This window comes from Hemiscyllium ocellatum, chromosome 3 (assembly GCF_020745735.1).
Source record: "Hemiscyllium ocellatum isolate sHemOce1 chromosome 3, sHemOce1.pat.X.cur, whole genome shotgun sequence".
Lineage (NCBI taxonomy): Eukaryota > Metazoa > Chordata > Chondrichthyes > Orectolobiformes > Hemiscylliidae > Hemiscyllium > Hemiscyllium ocellatum.
Window position 1 is genome coordinate 103,149,031 of NC_083403.1, and position 24,511 is coordinate 103,173,541.

Below are 24,511 nucleotides of genomic sequence, written 5' to 3' on the forward strand. Positions count from 1 at the left end.
ATTTACCCAACTTCTTCTCATAAAACAGTCCCTCCATACATACGATTAGTCTAGTGAACCTTCTCTCGACTACCTCCATTGTCAGTATAGCTTTCCTTAGAGGAGGAGCATAAAATGTTCCTGTAATCTAGCTGTAGACTGACTCGTACCTTATATTAGAGTGGTGCTGGAAAAGCACAGCAGGTCAAGCAGCATCCGAGGAGCAGGAAAATTGACATTTCAGGCAAAAGCCCTTCATCAGGAACTTTTGCCTAGTACCTTGTATCGTTTCAGCAAGATTTCCCTATTTTTATACACTATTTCCTTTGATATTCCACTTGCCATTCCTATTACCTGTTGAACTTTTATGCTGGCTTTTTGTGATTTGTGTATGAGGACCCTCAAATCCCTCTATACTGTATCCCTCTACAGTCATTCTCCACTTAAATAAAATTCAGCACCTTTATTCTTCCTGCCAAAGTGGATAATCTCACATTTTCCTACATTGTATTCCATCTGCCAAGTTTTGTCCACTTGTTTACCTGTCTTTCTCCCTCTGCAGGTTCTTTGAATCAGCCTCACCACTTCTCTTCTGACCTATTTTGTGTTGTCCCCAAAGTTGGCCTTAGATAGCTCACTTTCCTCATCCAAGTTATTTATACATGTTGTAAATAACTGTGGCCCCAACACTATTCACTATGGCACTCCTCTAGTTACAGGTTGTCATCCTGAGAATGCCCCCTTTATCCAAACTCTGTCTTCTGAGTTAGTCAAGCCATATCCATGCAAATAGACTACCATGGACTCTTATCTTTTTAAGTAGCCTAACATATCCAGCACCTTCTCAACTTTCAAACATATTACATCAACTGCTTCCCCTTCAACTATCCTGCTTGTTACCTTCTCAAACAACAATATATTTGTCTGACATGATCTCCCCTTTATGAAGCCCTACTAACACTGCTTGACCATACTATGTATTTCAAATGCTGTTATTATATCCTTTATAATAGTCTCTAACATTTTCCCAATAGCAGATATTAAGATAACTGACCTATAGTTACTTGTTATTTTGTCTCTTTTCCTTTCTAAATAAAAGTTGTTGCATTGGCTGGTTTGTAATCCTCTGGAACTTTCAGTAGCTACAACAGGCATCCTTTATTGTTTGTGGTATTCAAAAATGATGTAGATGAGAAGGAGGGGGTGTTAATGAGAGGATATTTAGGTTCTGGATGACACAAAGATTGGCCAGGTGATTGACAGTGAGGAGGGTGATCTGATGTTACAGGGAGATACAGGCAGGCTGGTCAGATTGGTAGATCAGTGGCAGATGGAAATTAACCCTCAAATGTGAGGTAGTGTACTGAGGAAGAACAAGGAGTACTCAAAGAATGGCAAAACACTAGAAGCTCAGAGGAACAAACAGCTCTTGGGTGCCTAACAACAGATTTCTGAAGATGGCTAGACAAGTTAATAGGGTAGTTAAGACAATATATAGAATGCTTGCATTTATCAGTCAATGCACAGATTGTAGGAGCAGGGAGGTTATGTTGCAGCTGTAGAACTTTGGTTAGGACTCAGGTGGAGTACTGATTGCAGTTCTCATCACCACACTTTAGGAAGGATGTGACTGCAGAGGAGATTTACCAGCATGTTACCTGAGATGCAGCATTTCTTCAATGAACAGTATGGAGTACTGTATTTTGTTTGTTATTATTTATTAGTTTATTTTACTATATTTACTGTATCAAGTTCTGGTTGCCCTGTTATAGGAAGTATATTATTAAGCTGGAGAGGGTTCAGAAGAGATTTACCCAGAATGGAGGGGTTGAGTTATAAGGAGAGGCTAGATAGGCTGGGACATTTTTACACTGGAGCGCAGGAGGTTGAGGGGTGACATTATAGAAGTTTATAAAATCATGACAGATATAAATCATGAGGTCCTGAAAGAAGAATTCAGGGAGCTAGGAGAGAAATTAAAGAGAAGGACCTCAAAGGTAGTGATCTCGGGATTACTACCAGTGCCACGTGCTAGCCAGCGTTGAAATGAAAAAATAGGCAGGATGAACACGTGGCTTGAGAGACGGTGTAGGAGGGAGGGGTTCAGATTTGTTAGACATTGGGACTGGTTCTGGGGAAGGTGGGACTATTACAAAATGGATAGTCTACATCTGAACCAGACCAGAACCAATTTCCTTGGGGGAGTTTTAGCTACTGCTGTTGGGGAGGTTTTAAACTAATGTGGCAGGGGGCTGGGAACCAGCAGAGAAAACAAGTAGGCAGTGAGGTGGAGACTTGAGACTGTAAGAATTATGAAGATAGCATTAATAAAGGGAAGAGTAGGCAGAGAGCAGATGAGCGCAAAAAAACTGGTGGCATGAAATGCATCTACTTTACTACAAGGAGTATAGTGTGTAAGGCAGATGAACTTAGGACTTGGATTGGTGCCTGGGAGTATGAGACTTGGTTGAAGGCAGGGCATGACGATTGGCAATTAAATGTTCCAGGATATAGACGTTTCAAAACAGACAGAGAGGGAAGTAAAAGGGGAGGATCGAGTTGCATTGCTGGTCAAGGACAATATCGTGGCTGTGCTAAAGGAGCACACTACGGAGGTCTTGGGTAGTGAGGCATTATGGGTGGAGCTGAGAAATAAGAAGGATGCAGTCACACTGTTGAGGCTGTATTACAGGCCTCCCAACAGTGTGCCTGAGTAGAAGAACAAATAGGTAAACAGATTGTGGTAAGATGTAGAGGCAATAGGGTAGTGGTGATGGGAGATTTTAATTTTCCCAACATTGACTGGGATACATTTAATGTCAGAGGTCTGGATGGGGTAGAATTTGTAAGAAGCATCCAGGAGAGTTTTCTAGAGCAGTATGTCAATAGTCCGACAAGGGAAGGAGCCATATTGGATCTGGTACTGGTGAACAAGCCCGGACAGGTGGTAGAAGTTGTGGTGGGGGATTTCTTTGGGAACAATGACCACAATTCCGTAAGTTGTAGAATACTCGTAGATAAAGAAGAGAGTGGTCCTAAGGGAAGAGTACTAAACTAGAGAAAGGATTGGTCTACTAAAGGATAATGAAGGAAGGTTGTGTCAAACCGGAGAGAATGGGTGAGATCCTGAATGGTTGCTTTGCATCAGTGTTCACTGAGGAGAGGAACATAATGAATGTTGAGATAAGAGATAGAAGTTTGATTACTCTGGATCACGTTGGCATAAGTAGGGAAGATGTGTTGGGTCGGCTAGAGGTTATTAAGTGGACAAATCCTCAGGACCGGATGGGATCTATCCCAGGTTGCTGAGGGAGGCGAAAGGAAATAGCTGGAGCCCTGACAGATATCTTTGTGGCAAGCTTAAATACAGGTGAGGTGCCGGAGAACTGGAGGGTTGCTCATGTTGATCCCCTGTACAAGAAGGGTAGTAGGGATATTCTGGGTAACTACAGACCAGTGAGCCTGGTGTCGATGGTGGGAAAGTTGTTGGAGAAGATAGGATCTATTTATATTTAGAAAAGAATGGGCTTATCAGTGATAGGCAACATGGTTTTGTGTGTGGGAGATTGTGCCTTACCAACTTAATAGAGTTCTTCGAGGAAGTGACCAAGTCGATAGATGAAGGAAGGGCTGTTGATGTCATATACCTGGACTTTAGTAAGGTGTTTGAGAAGGTTCCCCATGGTAGACTAATAGAGAAAGTGAAGTCATATGGTGTGCAGGGTGTTCCAACTAGGTGGATAAAGAACTGGTTGAGCAACAGGGGGCAGAGAGTAGTAGTTGAAAGGAGTTTCTTGAAATGGAGTAAGGTGACCAATGGTGTTCCACAGGGGTCAGTGTTGGGGCCACTGTTGTTTGTAAAATACATAAATGATCTGGAAAAAGGCACTGTTGGTATGATCAGCAAGTTTGCAGATGACACGAAGATTGGTGGAGTAGCAGAAAGCATAAGGGACTGTCAGAGAATACAGGAAGATATAGATAGACTGGAAAGTTGGGCGGAAAAGTGGCAGATGGTTTCCAATCAAGACAAATGTGAGGTGATGCAAGACTAATTCTAGAGCGAATTATACAATGAATGGAAGAGCCTTGGGAAAAGTTGATGGGCAGAGAGATCTGGGAGTTCAGGTCCATTATACCCAGAAGGTTGCTGCACAGGTGGATAGAGTGGTCAAGAAGGCATATAGTATGCTTGCCTTCATTGGACGGGGTATTGAGTATAAGAGCTAGCAAGTCATGTTAACATTGTACAAGACATTGGTTCGGCCACATTTAGAGTACTGTGTACAGTTCTGGTCGCCACATTACCAAAAGAATGTGGATGCTTTGGAGAAGGTGCAGAGAAGGTTTACGAGGATGTTGCCTGGTATGGAAGGTGCTAGCTATGAAGAAAGGTTGAGTAGGTTAGGTTTATTTTCATTAGAAAAAGGATATTGAGAAAGGACTTGATTGAGGTTTATAAAATCATGAAGGGTATAGTCAGGGTGGATAGAGACAAGCTTTTTCCCAGGGTGAAGGATTCAATAATGCAAGGTCACGCTTTAAAGGTGAGAGGTGAAAAGTTTAAGGTGTATACGCACAGCAAGTACTTCACACAGAGGGTGGTGGGCATTTGGAACATGTTGCCAGCAGAGGTGGTAGAGGCAGGCACGTTAGATTCATTTAAGATGTGTCTGGATAAATACATGAGTATGTGGGGAGTAGAGGGATACAGATGCTAGGAATTGACCGACAGGTTTAGACAGAACATTTGGATTGGCTCAGGCTTGGAGGGCCGAAGGGCCTGTTCCTGGGCTGTAAATTTTCTTTGTTCTAAATAAGGTATTTATGTAGAATGGCAGTTGTCTTTTCCCTACAATGGGGGATTTCATGACCAGGCAGCATATTTTTAAAACGAGCAGAAAGATTTAAAAAAGACATGAGGGACAACTTTTTTTAAAAAAACACAGGAGTACCTATATGGAATGTATTTCCTGACTAAGTGGTGGATGCAGATACTTTCAAAACGTTTAAAGATATTTGGATAAATTAATGAATAAGAAATTTGAGGGATATGGGCCAAGCATAGGCAGGTGGGACTAGTTTAGTTTGGGATTACGGTTGGCATGGATTGGTTGGACTGCAGGCTCTGTTTCCATGCTGTATCTCTCTATAATAGAAGCTGGATTAACTTGGGTTGTTTCCTTTGGAGCAGAAAAGTTTGGATGGGAACCTGACAGATGTGTATAAAATTATGAAGGCCACAGGCAAGGCGAACAGAAAGCAGCTGTTCCCCCTTAGTCAAAGGTCAAGGATAAGGAGACACACATTTAAAGTGAAAGGCAGGATGTTTACAGAGGATTTGAGTAAAATCTTTTTCACCCAGAGGGCAATGAGGTTCTCGCATGCATTGCTTGAGCAGGTAGTTGCTGTGGGAAATCTCAACCTCTAAGAAATACTTGGATGAACAACTAAAGTGTCATACATTTAAGGCTATGGGCCTAGTGCAAAAAAGTGGGGCTACTGTAAGCTGAAGTGTATTTTTTATCATTAGACTGATGGGCTGGAGGGCCTCTTCTGTAATGTACAATTTAATGGTTCTATGAATCCTTCTTTCTCACTGGGATATATCTTTGCTGTGAGTCATGAACTATTTTCATAAATATCCTGTTTCTCAAATGGTGTTTCTCAACCATCTTTGTTGCTAAACTAATTTCCCAGTTGTTCCTGACCCATATTCGCCCTTCTCAAATTGAACTGTTTCATGGGGGAATCTTTTACTCTGACATAATTTAGTAAATTGCCTCATTACAAATCACTAGGTCCAAAATAGCTGGATCCCGGCTTGGATTCACAACATATTATTTTAAGAAACTGTCACAAATACATTGTGAAATTTTTCTTGTGGCAACCTTTGCCAATCTGACTATTCCAATCTATGAAGATTAAGGTGTAGCCACAATTAATGTAGTGGCCTTTTTACATAGCATTGCCATTTGATTTATTCTCTATCCATTGTACAGCTATTGTTAGGGGGTATATAGACTAGTCACACTGTTGTCATCCTTTTATTTAAAGTCAGATGTACAGCGTGGAAACAGACTCTTTGGTCCAACTTGTCCATGCCGACCAAATATCCCAACCCAATCTAGTCCCACCTGCCAGCACCCGGCCCATATCCCTCCAAACCCTTCCTATTCATATACCCATCCAAATGCCTCTTAAATGTTGAAATTGTACCAACTTCCACTGGCAGTTCATTCCATACATGTACCACCCTTTGTTTGAAAAAGTTGCCCCTTAGGTCTCTTTTATATCTTTTCCCTCTCACCCTAAACCTATGCCCTCTAGTTCTGGACTCCCCGACCCCAGGGAAAAGACTTTGCCTATTTATCCTTTCCATCCCCCTCCATAATTTTGTAAACCTCAGCTTCCGACGCTCCAGGGAAAACAGCCCCAGCCTGTTCAGCCTCTCCCTATAGCTCAGATTCTCCAATCCTGGCAATATCCTTGTAAATCTTTTCTGAACCCTTTCAAGTTTCACAACATCTTTCCGATAGGAAGGAGACCAGAATTGCACACAATATTCCAACAGTGGCCTAACCAATGTCATATACAGCTGCAACATGACCTCCCAACTCCTGTACTCAATACTCTGACCAATAAAGAAAAGCATACCAAACGCCTTCCTCACTATCCTATCTACCTGCGACTCCACCTTCAAGGAGCTATCAACCTGCACTCCAAGATCTCTTTGTTCAGCAACACTCCCTAGGACCTTACCATTAAGTGTATAAGTCCTGCTAAGATTTGCTTTCTCAAAATGCAGCACCTCTCATTTATCTAATTAAACTCCATTTGCCATTCTCAGCCCATTGGCCCATCTGGTCCAGATCCTGTTGTAATCTGAGATAACCCTCTTCACTGTCCACAACACCTCCAATTTTGGTGTCATCTGCAAACTTACTAACTGTACCTCTTATGCTCGCATCCAAATCATTTATGTAAATGACAAAAAGTAGAGGACCCAGCACCGATCCTTGTGGCACTCCACTGGTCACAGGCCTCCAGTCTGACAAACAACCCTCCACCACCACCCTCTGTCTTCTACCTTTGAGCCAGTTCTGTATCCAAATGGCTAGTTCTCCCTGCATTCCATGAGATCTAACCATGCTAATCAGTCTCCCATGGGGAACCTTGTCGAACGCCTTACTGAAGTCCATTTGCGCAACTGGATTCTACATCTTCCAACCCAAGATCATTTCTTGCTTTTGTATTTATTTCAGCCTGTACGAACAATGTCCTTTCCTTTCAAAATGTCTCAAACCCATGAATATTTAGCTCCCAGCTTTGATCTTATTGTAACCATGATTCTGAAATGGTGAAAGATCGTAACAATAATTTGTAGTTGTGCTGTTAAAGCATTTAATTTGGTCTACGTGCGATGTGAATTCATGTAATATTAATTTTGCCTTTTTACCATTTCTTTCCCCTTTCACCATTTTTCCTGTTTTTTTTTAATGTTATTGACTCTGTCCTTTCCTGTTTCCGAGTGCAGTTAGCGAAACACCTGTCCTGAAATATCCTCCTGTGTTCTAAGCTTTGTTTCTCTTCTCCCATTACCCCTCTCAAAAAAAAGCTTAATGCCCTCTCTACAGTCCTGGTGATTTGACTCGCTAGGATACTGGTTCCAACATGGTTTACATGAAGCTTGTCCACCAGAGCAGTTCCTTTCTACCCCAGTACAGGTGCCAGTGCCCCACAAACTTAAACCTATTCCAACCCACACCAATTTTTGAGCCACACATTTAACTTTGATTTTATTTACCCAATGCAAATTCACCCATGACTCAGACAGTAATCCAAAGATTACCTTATTATTACCTTAAAAGTTCTGTTTTTTTTTAAAAGTTAGCTCCTCACTGTTCAAAATCTTTCAGCACAATGCGCTCTCTAGTCCTTTCATTGTCAATAGGACTCCCCCTTACCGCTGCAAATAACAGTCTCTTTCCTTCAAATTATACTGTTACGTATCACCATAGCATTCCTATTTTCCTCTCCAACTTGACTGGATCCCTGTACCACAGTGCAGTGGTCAGTTCACTCATTCTCTCCTTGCAGTACCCATACTCATCTGAACAGTTTGCAAGAACCTCGATACTGTTGGACAACTGCAAGGGTCGAGGTTCCTCAGTTCCAATTCCTGGGTCCTCATAGCAGCCTCACCTGCAGTCACACCTTCCTGTCACTGTTCATAGACTAATTTTGAATTACCTAGTTTGAGGGGTGTTACTGTCCTCTGGAGCAAAATGCCCAGGTAACTTCCCCCTTTTCTGGTGTGACGCAATGTCTTCAGGTCAGTTTACAGCTTTTCAAGCCAGATCTGAAGTTTCTCGAGTTGCAAACACTTACTGCAGATGTATTTGCTTTGAAAACACAGGTGTTTAGCAGCTTCTACATGTTCCAACAGCAACACACTGCCCATCCTGCAATCACTATTGTATTTTATATCATTTATAAATTAAATTACTCTAGATTCCTTGCTTTTTACAGTTTACCATATTTAATTTTTATGTTATAGAAACAAAATCTATTGCCAATATCAATGTTATACTTAAGCAACTATTTTTGAAGAGAGAAGGGAACTCAGTGGAGACCTAAACATAAACTGAATACCTTATTTTTACTTTAAAGACTAGAAATACTCGCCAATCCTGCTCACCAATCAGCTTCTCTCCCTGCACTTGTTCATACTGTGAGTTAACCTTTTTGTGCACACTAATAAATATCATTGCTAAAGAACATTGATGGAAACTAACCTTCTGGATTCCTTCTTCGTTCACACGCACTTTCTGGAATAGGGCTTTAAATATTTTGCTCAGGGTAAATGCAAAGAACCGGACTACACTTAGCCGAAGATCATGGCCCATCTTCTCCAAAATGTCAGCTGCTTCATCGCTAATGATATCCAGAGATTCACCAGTTTCTTTTGATAACTGATAAAATATAACAAATGTATAATTAAAGACAAAGTGACCTCATCACTTTGTTGAAGGTGTGTTTAAGGTGATGGCCTTTTTTTTGTAGAAGCATGTGTCAGTTTTATTGAAAAGAGATTATGTTAATTTGATGCCTGTGGCTTGTCCCAATTTAAATACTGTGGTTTTGAGAAAATTAATATTTGCCTTGAGTTGTGGTTCAAGTTTAATGGGGTTGAATTATCGAGTATATTAATGACTTTTTATTATTCTGCTTCTGCGTGAATCCAAGTATCCTAAATGTCAACATAAATATAGTCGGTAATGTTACTACGTGACTGCGTCACCTAACTAAGGAGCTACTGAGAAAGAAAAAATTGCAATCAAGAGAGTTCTCAAAAGGAATTGTGCCCTGATTCACACCAATTTGAAACGTGTAAAAATGCACTCTATTTCAAATATCATGTGAGAAACGAGATTGAAAAGCATAAAAAGAGAGAATAGAAACCAGGACCATGTCTGTTGATATTATGTTTATACTGCAGCAAAAGATGTAGTACTGGAAATCTTAAAACATATGAAAATGGGAGGTAAATATTTCCTCAAATAAATAAAAGAATGAACTGTGCTTGCTGAAGTAAGGAAATAAAAACAAATTGCTGAAGAAACTCAGCAGGTCTGGCAGCATTTGTGGAGAGAAAGCAGACTTAATGTTTTAAGTCCAGGGACCATTCTTCAGAACTGACAGTGCTTAAGAAAAGGTATTAATTCTGATAATGATGGGGGGGTGGGGGTGGTGCAAGAAAAGGAGTGAATTGATAGGTGGAGATGGAGCCCAGAGAGACAGAAAGACAGTCAGGCGGACAAAGGGATGGCTGATAGTAAGGCAGGGAAGGAGAGAAGCTGATAAAAGGTTAACGAGTAATTGAAAATGGACTGGATGTGCTGAAACAGCTAATCGTCCTGGTGAGGAGGTAGGTAAATGACATGGGAGGTGGTGTTCAGGCCCTAAAATTACTGAACTCAATACTGAGTAATAAAGGCTGCAAGGTTTCCAAGCAAAAGATGAGATTCGGTTCTTCTACCTTGCTGTGAGCATTGCTGGAGCACTGCAGCAGGTTCGAGACAGACTCCACAAATATTAACAGAGGTCAGCAAACTGTTGGGAAACTTCCTTTATGTTCTGATCTGGTGGTGCTGGTTCTAATTGGATAACTCTTATATGGAATTGAGAAAGGCCTAATGGGCCGAACGGGGAGAAAGTGAGGACTACAGATGCTGGAGATCAGAGTCAAGAGTGTAGTGCTGGAAAAGCACAGCAGGTCCGGCAGCATCCGAGGAGCAGGAGAATCGGCATTTCAGGAATCAAGCCTGACGAAGGGCTTATGCCCGAAGTGTCGATTCTCCTACTCCTTGGATGCTGCCTAATCTGCTGTGCTTTATCAACCCTACACTCTCGATAATGGGCTAAACGGCCTCCTTCAGTTCTGTAAGATTTTATGTGTAAAATCATTTGGGTCACTGTTTATTTTTCTCTACATGTCTCTTATGAAAGCAACACTGCTTTTCTCACCATTCTCAAAGAAGTCCAGAACCTAAGCCATGAATTATCAACACAGATCAACTTAATATAAATCAAAATCTCAGCTGGATTTTGAAAGATCCTATCACATATGCTATTGCAACCTTAATTAATATTTGACAATTTTAAATGTGGTGAACCTTACCTGTCTGATAACATATTGCACTTGGTCAGACTTCAATACAATGCTCCTGAGAGCACTAGGGGTACGGGGCACAAGATCCTTGTAAACTACTGGAGTGTAGCATCGCATGGCATATCGGAGGTCACTGCTGTGTCTGCGTTCTTCCATCAAGTCTTCAAATCCATCTCTTTTATTCAGTATCATGTCCTTCTTCTATAATGCAAAAATATGATTTTCAATTAATATATGTACATCCAATCACGAGAATCAAATTCTTAAGAGATTACATTTTCATAAAACAAACATTCCATAATTACTGCACAGCAGTGTTCTAAATAATGAAACCAGGTGGAAGGGTGAGCTGCGAAGAGGATGTAGAGGTGTTGCAGTGACATTTGGACAGGCTGAGTGAGTGGGCAAATGCATTACAAATGAGTATAATGTGGATAAATGTGCGATTATCCACTTTAGTAGCAAAAGTAGGAAGGCAGATTGTTATTTAAATGCCTGTAAATTAAGTGAAGGGAACATTCAACGAGAGCAGGGTGAACTCATACACTAGCCACTGAAAGTAAGCATTCAGGTGCAGCAGACAGTAAAGGAGCAAACTGAATGTTGACCCTCAGTCAGAGGATTTGAGTACAGGAAGAAGGATGCAATTATACCATAACTGGAATATTATGAAAACAAAACTATAGATGCTGGAAATCAGAAACAGAAATTGTTGGAGTAACTCAGCAAGTCTGACAGTATCTGTGGAGTGAAAGCAGAGTTAAGATTTTGTCCATGACTGACATATGAGGAGTAACTGAGTCAGTTAGGATTGTATTCACTGGAGTTCAGAATAATAAAGGGGTTATCCCATAGAAACCTATAAATTCTACTAAGACTAAACAGGTTAAATGCAGAAAAGTTGTTCCCAATGGAAGGGGAGTCCAGAACCAGACGTTATAGTTTTAGGTTAAAGGGTAAATCATTTAGGACCAAGATGAATAGAAAGTTCTTCACCTAGAGTGTGGTGAGCCAGTGGAATTCAATACTACAGAAAGTGGTCGAGGCCAAAAAAAATTGTATATTTTCAAGGAGGTAGATATAGTCGATGTGGCTAATGGAATCAAAGGTTATGGGAAGACAGCTTCCTAACCTCGATCTTCCAGAAGTCAAGGCCCAGAGGCTGATGCTTTACCCGCATATCTTGGGCCAATCCTTCCTTCACACGGTGCAGCGAGCGGGCCTCACACCGCCCAGCGATTTATAGCAATAACTCAGTCAACGTCAGAACCCTGGCCATGACGGTCGTGAAAACCACCCACACCCGCACCCACTCACCGGGTACAGAGACTCCACAGCCGGACTCGCCATGCTGACTGTGACCAAGTGAGACATCTGCCTCTCATAATACCACTCGCACCCGCCTGCCTTCCCAATTAGGAAGCAAGGCTGAGGGGATAGCAGGCACCCTGCCAAGGCCCCAGACCATTCCGCAGCGCCATGCGATGCCAGGCCCCGGCACGAACCAAACCGACACGACACAACCCAACCGTGTCAGCGCGCGCAGCACACAGCCCGGCCCCTCAGCCAACAGCCGGGCTCCAATCCAGCCCCGCCCCCACACCGCGCCCAGCCCCAGCCCTCGCCCCGCCCTTTGCCACCGCACCACCCACCCGCTCATTGCGCCCAGCACCGCCCCCTCGACCGACGGCAGTCCCACCCCTCACATCAGCTCCGCCCCTTACACCAATATGGTACCGCCCCCTCGGCCAACGGCAGTCCCACCCCTCCCATTGCCTCCGCCCCCTTATCCCAATACGGCACCGCCCCCTCGGCCAACGGGAGTCCCACCCCTCACATCAGCTCCGCCCCTTACACCAATACGGTACCGCCCCCTCGGCCAACGGCAGTCCCACCCCTCCCATTGCCTCCGCCCCCTTATCCCAATACGGCACCGCCCCCTCGGCCAACGGGAGTCCCACCCCTCACATCAGCTCCGCCCCTTACACCAATACGGTACCGCCCCCTCGGCTAACGGCAGTCCCACCCCCTCACATCAGCTCCGCCCCCTTATCCCAATACGGCACCGCCCCCTCGGCCAACGGCAGTCCCACCCCTCACATCAGCTCCGCCCCCTCAACCCACTCCGGCACCGCCCACTCGGCCAACAGCAGTCCCCCCCATTCACATCAGCTCCGCCCCCTAATTCCACTCCGGCACCGCCCACTCGGCCAAGGCAGTCCCACCCCCTCACAGCAGCTCCGCCCCCTCATTCCACTCCGGCACCGCCCCCTTGGCCAACGACAGTCCCATCCCTTCACATTAGCTCCGCCCCCTCATTCCACTCCGGCACCACCCCCTTTAGCAAACGGCAGTTCCACCCCTCACATCAGCTCCGTCCCCTCATCGTACTCCGGCCCCGCCCCATATGCTGGCCCCGCCCCTCACCCCATACAAACCGGGTCCCCATTCACGCGAAACATCTACGACTCCTGACGTAACGGTGTTGGACGTGGCATTGCTTTCCGGGCGAGCGTCACTTCCGGGCGGAGGGGTGATGGGACGTTGCTATGGCCATGACTGAGAGTCTGTTGCTGGATGATTATCTGAGCCAGCTTTACCAATGTGGTAAGTCATTGTACACTTTCGCGGTGTACGATAGAAAGCAGAGGAGGTAAAGGAGAGGACAACTTATTCGCCCCACCTCCCCCCCCACTTCCTCTCCCTGCTCCACTTCAGGAAAAATGTGGTCAAGGGGAGTTTCCCTCGAATGGCCCCAGAGTGAGGGATTTTAACCAAACGTTAGGTTGGTGAAGCTCAATTTGTGTTGCGTAATGGTAATATCACTCGTAATTCTGAGTTCCTGCAACTTCTCAAGGGAACACTTTCAAATCCCAACAGGATAGCTGGTGGAATTTAAATTAAATTCATTAAAATTGGAATAAAGTTCTGGTCTCGATAATGGTGACTGTGTACCATTGTCATAAAAAGCTCGGCTGTCCTCACCTGGTCCAGCCCACATGTGACTCCAGATCCACAACAATGTGGCTGACTCTGAAATGCTCTTTTGAAATGTATCAAACCTCCTTGGCAGTAAAATAAGGCTCTTCACCTCCCTGTCAAGGAAAGTTAAGACTAAGGAATAAACGTGGGAAAGAAATGAAGAATAAACCAAAACGTGGGAAAGAAATGAAGAATAAGCCCAAACTTTAAACTTGTGTTATGGGTTTGTACAAGAAATTGACAGCTTTTGATCATGGAGAAAAGGAAGTGCTTTGATTTGTTGATTGTGGAAGGAATGGATGATGTCATGGAGATGTACAGCTTGGAAACAGACCCTTCGGTCCAACCCGTCCATGCCGACCAGATATCTCAACCCAATCTAGTCCCACCTGCCAGCACCCGGCCCACATCCCTCAACCCTTCCTATTCATATACTCCTCCAAATGCCTCTTAAATGTTGCAATTGTACCAGCCTCCACCACTTCCTCTGGCAGCTCATTCCATACATATACCACCCTCTGTGAAAAACTTGTCCCTTAGGTCTCTTTTATATATTTCCCCTCTCACCTCAACATATGCCGTCTAGTTCTGGACTCCCCGACCCCAGGGAAAAGACTTGGCCTATTTATTCTATGTTAATAACCTGGAACTGCTGATGAAGGTAAGGAAGAGTTGATGCTTTTGAAATTGAGAGAAATAAGCTTGCAGGGCTGTAGATGATATGACAGGATAATGGAATCGATTGCATTGCTTTAAAGAGAGGTGGTATGGATTGAACTCAAATGGTCAAATGTGCTGTGGTGACTGAAAACTCCATAGTTGTGCCTGCCCCTCCCATCAACTGAATTGGCAAGGAGTCCTGTACATCCACTGGTGACAACAGAAGGGACCTCAGTTTAGCATCTACTGTGAAAATTGGCACCCTGATGGTGCAGCATTCTGTCAATACCAGTGTTGTCATCTGGATTATGTAATCAAGTCTCTGGTGGAGAATTTCACCTTTTGTGTGTGTGTGTACTCTACCGTTGTTCTACAGCCAATTACTAAAGTATGTCATTGTCAGTACTTCATGACTTGTGAAACTTAGTCACTGTGTATGCAAGAAATCACGCAGCTGTTTTGTTTCTAGTATGTGACTGTATGTTTTAAATTAACTATAGGAGAAGCTGCGGAGAATGAAATAAAGAACAAAAGAGGAAAAGTGGCACTAAAAGGAAGAAAATGTATGCAAAATAAGATGAAAGAGCAAACGCTTTGCTCAGGGGATCAATCTGTGCCTTGCAGCACCACAGTACCTAAAACTAGTGACTCACTTGCAAAGAAAGCAGCAAGCTCACTCTGCAGGACTCCAAAGTGTCTCATCAAGTTGCATGCAGAGCTTCTCAATTCTGTAAGTAACTGTGAGATGAAGGAAGAAACAAAGGAAGAAAAGATCCCCAACAGTGGCATTCTCACTACTGGTGAAAAGAGGCCAGTAGAAGTTATAACTTTTACTGGCCCTCACAAGAGGAAGAAGGTTCCACCAGTTATGAAGAATGACAAAGTAAGCTTCTGAATCTGTTTAATTCTGATAACATGTCCCATACACGGCGAACCTCTCCATTTCTGATCTAACTTAATTTCATTTTAAGCTTTGATAATCAAGTTTCAAAAGTGTGTGTTGTTAATCTGTTCCTGTATGATTATTTTCTTTCTCAAGCTGGTTGTTTCATGTCTGCCCTGGTCCTATTTCTATCTGCTTTAAATGGTAGATCTACACCAGTACAAAAGAGGTTCCTTTGCCTTCGCTCCTGGTTTGTAGGATGGATCTGAAGGAATGTAAGATTTTTTACATATCTTCTGAGCAAGCTGGCGTGTCAACCTGAGAACTTAGACACAGTATTCTTGAGTTTTTCATTTTCAGGTTGAGTTCCTGATTGTAGCATGATCTGCACCCTGGCCACTTGGCACCATGCACTGAGACAACTAAACCTGTATCCAGGTACAAACCTTGTATTGCAGCCAGTTATGCATTATTTCAGACCAATCCAATAAAATTCCTTGTGTTTTAAATGTTTAAGGTTTCCCAACTGATTAAAAATGAGGGAAAATAAATTTATCACCTACTGGCCGTCTCTTCCATTAGCAAAGCAGTGGTTACATGGACCATGTTTGCCTCTTCTCTAACTTAGTCATCTTTAATTACTTATCCAACCATGTTGGATGGTAGTTCCCCTCAAGACTAGAATAGTTGAGATTGACTGACTAAATTTCTGGGCCCACTAAATACCTCTGCTAATGTGCTCTCCCACTTTCACTCACTCACCCCTCATCCCCTGTCCTCATCATCCTCACATTTTCCTTTGCTTCCTATCTCTGCCACTTTAAGTTTTTGTTTTGACTACTATTACACAGTTCTGTTTCAGTGCACTTTAAATTTTTTGTTTTAAATTTTCAGATGGAGGAGGCTGATGAGCAGAGCAACACGAAACAAGCATTTAATTTAGAGAGAGTAAGTCTTGCATCACTTGTGTGTATATATGCACTTAATGGTAAGGTCCTAGGGAGTGTTGCTGAACAAAGAGACCTTGGAGTGCAGATTTGTAGTTCCTTGAAAGTACAGTCGCAGGTAGATAGGATAGTGAAGGAGGCATTTGACCAATAAAGGAGAGCATACCAGAGTATTGAGTACAGGAGGTGGGAGGTCATGTTACAGCTGTACAGGACATTGGAATAGGCCACTTTTGGAATATTGCGTGCAATTCTGGTCTCCTTCCTATTGGAAGGATGTTGTGAAACTTCAAAGGGTTCAGAGAAGACTTACAAGGATGTTGCCAGGGTTGGAGGATTTGAGCCAAAGGTGGAGGCTAAATAGGCTGGGGCTGATGTCACTGGAGCATCAGAGGCTGAGGGGTGACCTTATAGAGGCTTATAAAATCATGAGGGTCATGGATAGGATAAATGGACAAAATCTTTTCCCTGGGATGGGGGAATCCAGAACTAGAGGGCATAGATTTAGGGTGAGGGGAAAGCTGTAAAAGGGACCTAAAGGGCAACTTTTTCACGCAGAGGGTGGTGCATGTATGGAATGAGCTACCAGAGGAAGTGGTGGAGGCTGGTACAACTGCAGCACTTAAGAGGCATCTGGATGGGTAGATGAATAGGAAGAATTTGGAGGGATAGGGGTCAAGTGCTGGCAAATGGTTAGATTAGGTTAGGATAGGATATCTGGTCAGCATGGGCGAGTTGTTTGTTTCCATACTGTACACGTCTATGACTCATCTTCTCTTCAGAAGTCCAGTGAAACCTCTCTTATGTACCCCAATTTTTGTATGTCACAGATTGTTCACAGATATTGGATGGCAACACCAATATTGCTAACCTTTGGGTAGGCTGAGTGGTATAAATGAATTGTCTGCCATCATGAGCTCTGTGTTCTGACCATGGTATTGTAAATAATTGGCAAAAGCAACAAAAGTGAAATGAAGGGAATTTACACTTACACAATGAGTTGTTGTCTAGAATTCACTGCCTGAAAAGAAAGTGTAAGCAGATTCAATAATAACTTTAAAAGGGAATTTTATTGCAGGGCCGTGGGGAAAGAACAGGGGTGTGGAACTAAGTGGGTAGCCCTTGGACTGACACAAGCCTGTCTTAAAGGATTAATGGCGTACTTCTTTTCTGTTGAGTAAAAGAGAGATGAAAGGCTGAAAGCTGGCTTTGTAAAGTCTCCCTTATAGGTGATTCAAAGTTGCCGGTTCGGTTCCAGTCCTGTGATAGATTTACTGATCTTAACCATAGAGAGTTGCTGCAATTAGCCTACCTCTGTAGAATGTTTGTGGGCAGTAAAAGGGTAAATTTGAATATGCACCCACCCTGATCATACAGCATAGCAGTACATTAGTACGAGTCGCTGACTTTCAGTAGGAAGGACCACACTTAATTTAATTTTGATGTCTTTTGCTTCACAGGCCCGGCTAGAAGTGCACAGATTTGGTATCACAGGTTACAGAAAAGAAGAGCAAAGAATGCTTGAACGAGAACGAGCTATTATGCTAGGTGCTCGAGTATGTTACGTCGCTTATACTGTGTGAATGGATTTTTCTTTCAGTGATCTGGAGTTTTAAATATTGACACTTGCTTCATTCAGAATTTCTTTAGAGTTGTGCACCTGCGGAATTCTGTCACTCAGAAAACTGTTGAGGCCAATTCGCTAAATATATTCAAGAGGGAACTGGACATTGCCTTTGCGGCGAAAGGAATCAAGAGGTTTGGAGGGAAAGCACGAATAGGATATTGAAATTGCATGATCAACCATGATATTGAATGGTGGTGCAGGCATGAAATGCTAAATGGCCTAGTCCTGCAACTATTTTCTATGTTTCTTTCCCTCAATATGCAGTCACTGCCTTGGAGTTCTTGGTTTTTGTATTTAATCTATTTATCTGCTTTTTGGGTTTTTATGATTTTAATCAAAGCAGGAAAGAACTAATGTGTGCCTTTTAATCTGATGTTCCTGCCTATTTCTGAGGCTACTTGACCTAATTTCCTCCTCGGGGCTTTTTCCTCACCGGGGACCTGTTCAGAAAAAGCTGTAGCCCCTTTGGCAGATGAATTACAAACTAAACAGTAGTATCACATAGTAACGGCAATTTGAAGGAAGTAAATTTTCTCAGGTGTGCTGTAATTGAGACCTAGGTATAATAAATTCACTTTTATTCCGGTATAGAAGATTCACATAATTCCCCCATGTCAAAATTTCTTTCACAGCACCATGTAAATTCTACACATGCAAATGTATACTTTATAAATATTGTAATTGTTTGAATTTGAAAATCATAGCCTCCAGTTTACAACCTTTTAACAGTTTTGCTTCTCTTTCAGCCCCCAAAACGTGAATATATAAATTACAAAAAATACCAGGAAATGATGAAAGATAAAGCCACAGCAAAAAATATGGTAATGCTTCGTGCTGTTTTAACTAAGGACATGTTTTCAGCTGAGTGTCTTGATGCTAATCATGGGTCAGATACTGTCATTTAGCTTGTGACACTAAATTTAAAAAAAAAGTAAGCATTATTTGATTTGCATGACTTGGTTAAGAAGCATCTAGTAACATATTTATTCATTAGTGTTTCTAAATCTTTCCTTTTCCACTTTAGAATGCAAAATCTATATTTTCAAGGAGAAAGAAAGAAGAAAGGTGAGCTAGCTGTGTTTTGTGGGTACTGGAGGGTGAAATTTTAATTCTGTTGTTTAATACGGTTACTTTGGTTGCATGGTTTTCTTCCAAAATATAATGCTTGTCAGTGTCCCTCTGTCTCTCCCATTCTCTCCCACATTGACCCACATCCTCTTAAAGTCCTCCTGATTTTATCCAAGAGATTCCTTTCTTGTTCCTTCAATTCTGACTAAATTACTGATAACTCAACTTCTCTCCTTTACCCTAATGCTAAATGATGATACTATTAATTGACTTATTTTGATAAACCAGCTAAATATTTAGATGATCAAAAGCATTGTAAGATTGACGACAACCACCATCCCCACTTCCCAATCATAGTCAGTGGCCGAACCAGATCATTTGCAATCTTAGCATCCAGGTTACCCTTATCTTCATTTCAATCCTATAACCCCTGTGTCTTTTTAAAATTTGTTTGTGGGATTTGAGCATCACTGACAAATCCTGCATTTGTTTCCCATCCATAAATGCCATGAAGAAGATGGATTTAGCTGCTGCGGTCCATGGTATGCCCACCATTTTATTAGGAAGGCAATACCAGGATTTTGACTCCATGATAGTGAAGAAATGGTGATATAGTTTCAAGTCAGGATGGTTTGTAATTTGGAGGGGAACCTGCAGGTAGTGGTGCTCCCTTGCATCTGTTGCCCTTTTTCCAGGTGATGACACAAATCTGGAAGGTACTGCGGAAGGAGTCTTGCAAATTGCTGGAAAGCACTACTGTCAATGAACCCCTCCTGAACTGGTGCACTGTTCAGGCTGGGGAGCTGATCAAGCAGCTCGCTTTGCCCTCAAGGGACAAGAGTACTTTTGTACAAACACAGAAAGCTAGCTCACTGGTGCAACAGGTCATAAGGAGGGCCCTTATTTCAAGTGGTTTGGAATATGAGTCAGGAAGTCTTACTGTAAGTTTGGGAGAAGGCACAGGATTCCCATTTCCTGGCTTGTCATATCTTACTGTAACTGTACAAAGTTTTAGTGAGACCACATCTGGAGGATTATTTTTGTCCTCTTATTTAAGAAAATCTATAATTTCAATAGAAGCAGTTAAGAGAAGATTCACTTGTATGATCCATGGTATGGAGGGATTGTCTTATGAGCAAAGGTTAAACAGTTTGGGACTCAGTGAAATTTATAAAAATGAGAGGTGATCTCATTTGAGGCATATAGGATTCTTAAGGGACTTGACATGATAAATGCTGTGAGGATGTTTCCACTCATGTGAAAGTCTAGGACTAGAGGGCATAGTTTCAGAGTTGAGGTGCCAATTTAAGACTTGAATGAGGAGGAATATCTGCTCATAAGGTTGTGTCCTTGGAACTTAATGCTGAGGAAAGCTGAGGCAGAGTCCTTTTGCCGTTATGTGCTAGATTCCACATCATTGAAGTTAGATATTTGTGGACCTACATTGCCTCACGTTACCCAGTTTTGAGTTGTTAAATTTGTTCCAAATGTATTCCATTTGGCACATGACAGTGGCGCACAAAACAATGGACTCGTCCTCCGTATTTAAGATGGAACTTCCTCTCCATGAGGACTGCGGTAGTCATTGCTACCAATGCTACTATGGACAGATCCAACATTAACAGGAGAGTTGGTAAGGATGTTGGAAAGTTTACCATTCATTGGTTCTTTTGTCCCCTTCATGCGCAATTTAGCAAGGTAAAAACAATGACGGCAGATGCTGGAAACCAGATTCTGGATCAGTGGTGCTGGAAGAGCACAGCAGTTCAGGCAGCATCCAACGAGCAGCGAAATCGACATTTCGGGCAAAAACCCTTCATCAGGAATAAAGGCTGTGAGCCTGAAGCGTGGAGAGATAAGCTAGGGGAGGGGGAGGGTGGGGGTGGGGAGAGAGTAGCATATAGTACAATGGGTGATAGGTCAGAGAGGAGAGGGTGGAGTGGATAGGTGGAAAAGGAGCTAGGCAGGTCAGACAAGTCATGGGGACAGTGCTGAGCTGGAAGTTTGGAACTCTAGTGAGATGGGGGAAGGGGAAATGAGGAAGCTGTTGAAGTCCACATTGATGCCCTGGGGTTGAAGTGTTCCGAGGCGGAAGATGAGGCGTTGTTCTTCCAGGCGTCTGGTGGTGAGGGAGCGGCGGTGAAGGAGGCCCAGGACCTCCATGTCCTCGGCAGAGTGGGAGGGGGAGTTGAAATGTTGGGCCACGGGGCGGTGTGGTTGATTGGTGCAGGTGTCTCGGAGATGTTCCCTAAAGCGCTCTGCTAGGAGGCGCCCAGTCTCCCCAATGTAGAGGAGACCGCATCGGGAGCAACGGATACAATAAATTATATTAGTGGATGTGCAGGTAAAACTTTGATGGATGTGGAAGACTCCTTTAGGGCCTTGGATAGAGATGAGGGAGGAGGTGTGGGTGCAGATTTTACAGTTTCTGTGGTGGCAGGGGAAAGTGCCAGGATGGGAGGGTGGGTTGTAGGGGTGCATGGACCTGACCAGGTAGTCACGGAGGGAATGGTCTTTGCGGAAGGCAGAAAGGGGTGGGGAGGGAAATATATCCCTGGTGGTGGGGTCTTTTTGGAGGTGGCAGAAATGTCGGCAGATGATTTGGTTTATGCGAAGGTTTGTAGGGTGGAAGGTGAGCACCAGGGACGTTCTGTCCTTGTTATGGTTGGAGGGGTGGGGTCTGAGGGCGGAGGTGCGGGATGTGGACGAGATGCGTTGAAGGGCATCTTTAACCATGTGGGAAGGGAAATTGTGGTCTCTACAGAAGGAGGCCATCTGGTCATATGGTGGAACTGGTCCTCCTGGGAGCAGATACGGCAGAGGCGGAGGAATTGGGAATACGGGATGGCATTTTTGCAAGAGATATGGTGGAAAGAGGGGCCTGGAAGAAGAACACCTCATCTTCCGCCTCCGAACACTTCAACCCCAGGGCATCAATGTGGACTTCAACAGCTTCCTCATTTCCCTTTTCCCCCATCTCACTCGAGTTCCAAACTTCCAGCTCAGCACTGTCCCCATGACTTGTCCGGACTTGTCCGACCTGCTTAGCTCCTTTTCCACCTATCCACTCCACCCTCTCCTCTCTGACCTATCACCTTCATCCCCTCCCCCACTCACCCATTGTACTATATGCTACTCTTTCCCCACCCCCACCCTCCCCTAGCTTATCTCTCCATGCTTCAGGCTCACTGCCTTTATTCCTGATGAAGGGCTTTTGCCCGAAACGTCAATTTCGCTGCTCGTTTGATGTTGCCTGAACTGCTGTGCCCTTCCAGCACCACTGATCCAGAATGCGCAATTTAGCAGCATAAGTCCTTCAGGACTCCGTGAACTCAACTAGTAGTGATGCTGATAAGCCTCTCGGTGGACATTGAAGTCACACCCAGACTATATACTGTGTCCACTAACTTCAGTGCCTCATGTAGTTGCTTTCAACATGGACTACAGTTTCATTAGCTGAGGGTCAGGGGTAAGTAGTAATCAGCTAGAGGCCTCTTGCTCATGTTCAATATGATACCATGAAATTCTGAGAGGTTCAGAGTCCATGGAACTCTGTAACAGTCACTTCATCTCAGCTGTGTACAGTAGACTGTACACCTCTATGGGAGCAGAAGCATTAGCAAAATATAAATAGGCATTCAAAGTTATTAATAACTTGTACTTATATTGTGCCTTTTCATGACTTCAGGACACCTAATAGGTTTGATCCAGTAAGTATAGCCTTAAGTCTGTTGTTAACAAGTCTGTGAGACTGTTCTTCCAATTTTAGTACAGGTCTCCGAATGTTAGTAAAGGAGACTTTGCAAGGTGTGACTTTGTCACTTCCCATGTGGCTGATCCATATATTTGAACTTCTTTAACTTTTTCAACATTGCGTTGATAGAACCAAGTGCTTTTCTTAGCATTTTTGGAGAGCAATTAAGAGTCAACCACATTGCTGTGGGATGGAGTCACATGTGGCCTAACTGGTTCAGGGCAATTGTGAGCTAGATGGGATTTTACAGTCATTACTTAAATTGGCTTTTTATTTCAGATTTATTAATTAATTGAATTTAATTCCCAGTTTCCAAGGTAGGATTTGAACTTAGGTTGCTGGAGTAGTAGTCCAGGCCTTTGGAGCAGTGGCATTAATTCGTACAGTAACATCACTGTACCACTGTCTCAGATGTCAATGGATAGTGGAAATGTGTCTGTGCTGGCTGTTCATCTACATGTGGTTAGTTGGATCCTCCTATGTAAAAATTGACTGGTGCACATCCTACCCACAGTGATTACAGTTAATGATTGTAAACACTTTTGAGGTGTCCTGAAGTCATGAAAAGGCACAAGAAGTACAAGTTATTAATAACTTTGAATGCCTATTTATATTTTGCTAATGCTTCTGCTCAGCCTGTTTGAAACTTTAACTGATCACTAATCTGTTGGTGTTTTGACCGGCCTCCTATTCTATAAACATAAGCTCATCCATAGCTCTTCTGTGCTCAGACTTGTTCACTCATTACCTTTTGTTCTTATTGACTTACGTTGGTTCCTGGGATCTTCCTTCTATCTGCCCTTCCTCATTCTTTGAAGTATGCTTCATTGCTATACAGGTTCTTTTGTTATAATGCGTGTTCTACTAACTCAAGTTGGGGATACCGTTTCAAAAGTGCAATTTTTCTAACCATCGTGTTATAGAAGAACTACCTGTACCCAATAAAACCTCTGTTCTTGACCACTGGTAACAGTGCTTCAGCTTCCTATTTTGTTCCTAAAACTCAGTATCTCCATCTCTTTGTCCTCAAAAAAAAATCCAGCATGTTGACCAAACTAATCACTCCTTTTTGGCTCTGTGCCTATTTTGTTTTTCCTTGCACTTTTGTGAAGTGTCTTAGGATGCTTTTAAACGTTGTTACTTTATAAATGAATGTTGCTATTAATTCAATATAATCAACCATGGGACAATTTATCAGTAATCTTGGCTAGATCTAAGTATCATTTTGTGTTAAGACATTAACCCCTCCAGAATTAACCAAGATTTCATTTCTACAGGAGGAACAAGAAGTCTGAAATAGTCCCGACTGGGCAGGTGGGAAGATTTAAAAATGGAGCACTGATCCTCAGTGACCGTGACATCAAGAGAATCAAAAATGAAGCCAAGTCAAAACATGTTTAAACTCTACAATTTATAACATTTTTGTCATAAAATAAATGTTTATAAGAATGCAATATTAAGATGTGTTCAGTTTTTATTCTTCCATGAGTTAGGGACATCATTAGAAAAGTTAGCATGTGTTGTCATTTAATTAGGAGAAAGTGAGGACTGCAGATGCTGGAGATCAGAGCTGAAAAATGTGTTGCTGGAAAAGCACAGCAGGTCAGGCAGCATCCAAGGAACAGAGAATCGATGTTTCGGGCATAAGCCCTTCTTCAGGAATGTTTCCTGAAGAAGGGCTTATGCCCGAAACGTCCATTCTCCTGATCCTTCGATGCTGCCTGACCTGCTGAGCTTTTCCAGCAACGCATTTTTCAGTTGCCACTTAATTACCTTAATTTAATTACATTTCTAATTACCTTTTAACATAGTGGCTTGCATGGCCATTTCATAGAGCTGTTAAATGTCAACCACATTGCTATGGTTCTCGGAGTCACTTGTAGGCCAGACCAGGTAGGAATGGCAGATTTTCTTCCTTTAAAGGATGTTCGTAAAC

At 43.0% G+C, this 24,511-nt stretch overlaps 2 protein-coding genes across 2 annotated transcripts in view; one reads left to right on the forward strand and one right to left on the reverse strand.

The window, feature by feature from the left end:
- The window catches only part of gnpat (glyceronephosphate O-acyltransferase), a 60,823-nt gene extending 48,603 nt beyond the window's left edge, over window positions 1–12,220 (reverse strand). Inside the window, exons 1-3 of the mRNA XM_060852351.1 lie at window positions 11,972–12,220; window positions 10,664–10,855; window positions 8,778–8,954 (exon numbers count right to left, since the gene is read on the reverse strand). Coding sequence (XP_060708334.1) covers window positions 8,778–8,954; window positions 10,664–10,855; window positions 11,972–12,028 — 426 coding nt within the window. The 5' untranslated portion in view covers window positions 12,029–12,220. The remainder of the gene's footprint in view (window positions 1–8,777; window positions 8,955–10,663; window positions 10,856–11,971) is intronic.
- Window positions 12,221–13,172: 952 nt separating this feature from the next.
- On the forward strand, window positions 13,173–24,035 carry c3h1orf131 (chromosome 3 C1orf131 homolog). The gene is made up of 7 exons (XM_060821438.1): window positions 13,173–13,261; window positions 14,797–15,179; window positions 16,074–16,127; window positions 17,587–17,682; window positions 18,500–18,574; window positions 18,778–18,818; window positions 23,853–24,035. Exons 1-7 carry the CDS (start codon window positions 13,204–13,206, stop codon window positions 23,974–23,976), a joined length of 831 nt encoding a protein of 276 aa, XP_060677421.1. The 5' UTR covers window positions 13,173–13,203; the 3' UTR covers window positions 23,977–24,035.
- The last annotated feature ends 476 nt before the right edge of the window (window positions 24,036–24,511 follow it).

Coding starts and splice junctions, on each gene's coding strand:
- c3h1orf131 (XM_060821438.1), top strand. CDS start 13,204: ATGGCCATGACTGAGAGTCTGTTGCTGGATGATTATCTGAGCCAGCTT. Junction 18,575..18,777: donor AAGCCACAGCAAAAAATATG/GTAATGCTTCGT, acceptor TTTCCACTTTAG/AATGCAAAATCTATATTTTC. Junction 18,819..23,852: donor AGGAGAAAGAAAGAAGAAAG/GTGAGCTAGCTG, acceptor TCATTTCTACAG/GAGGAACAAGAAGTCTGAAA.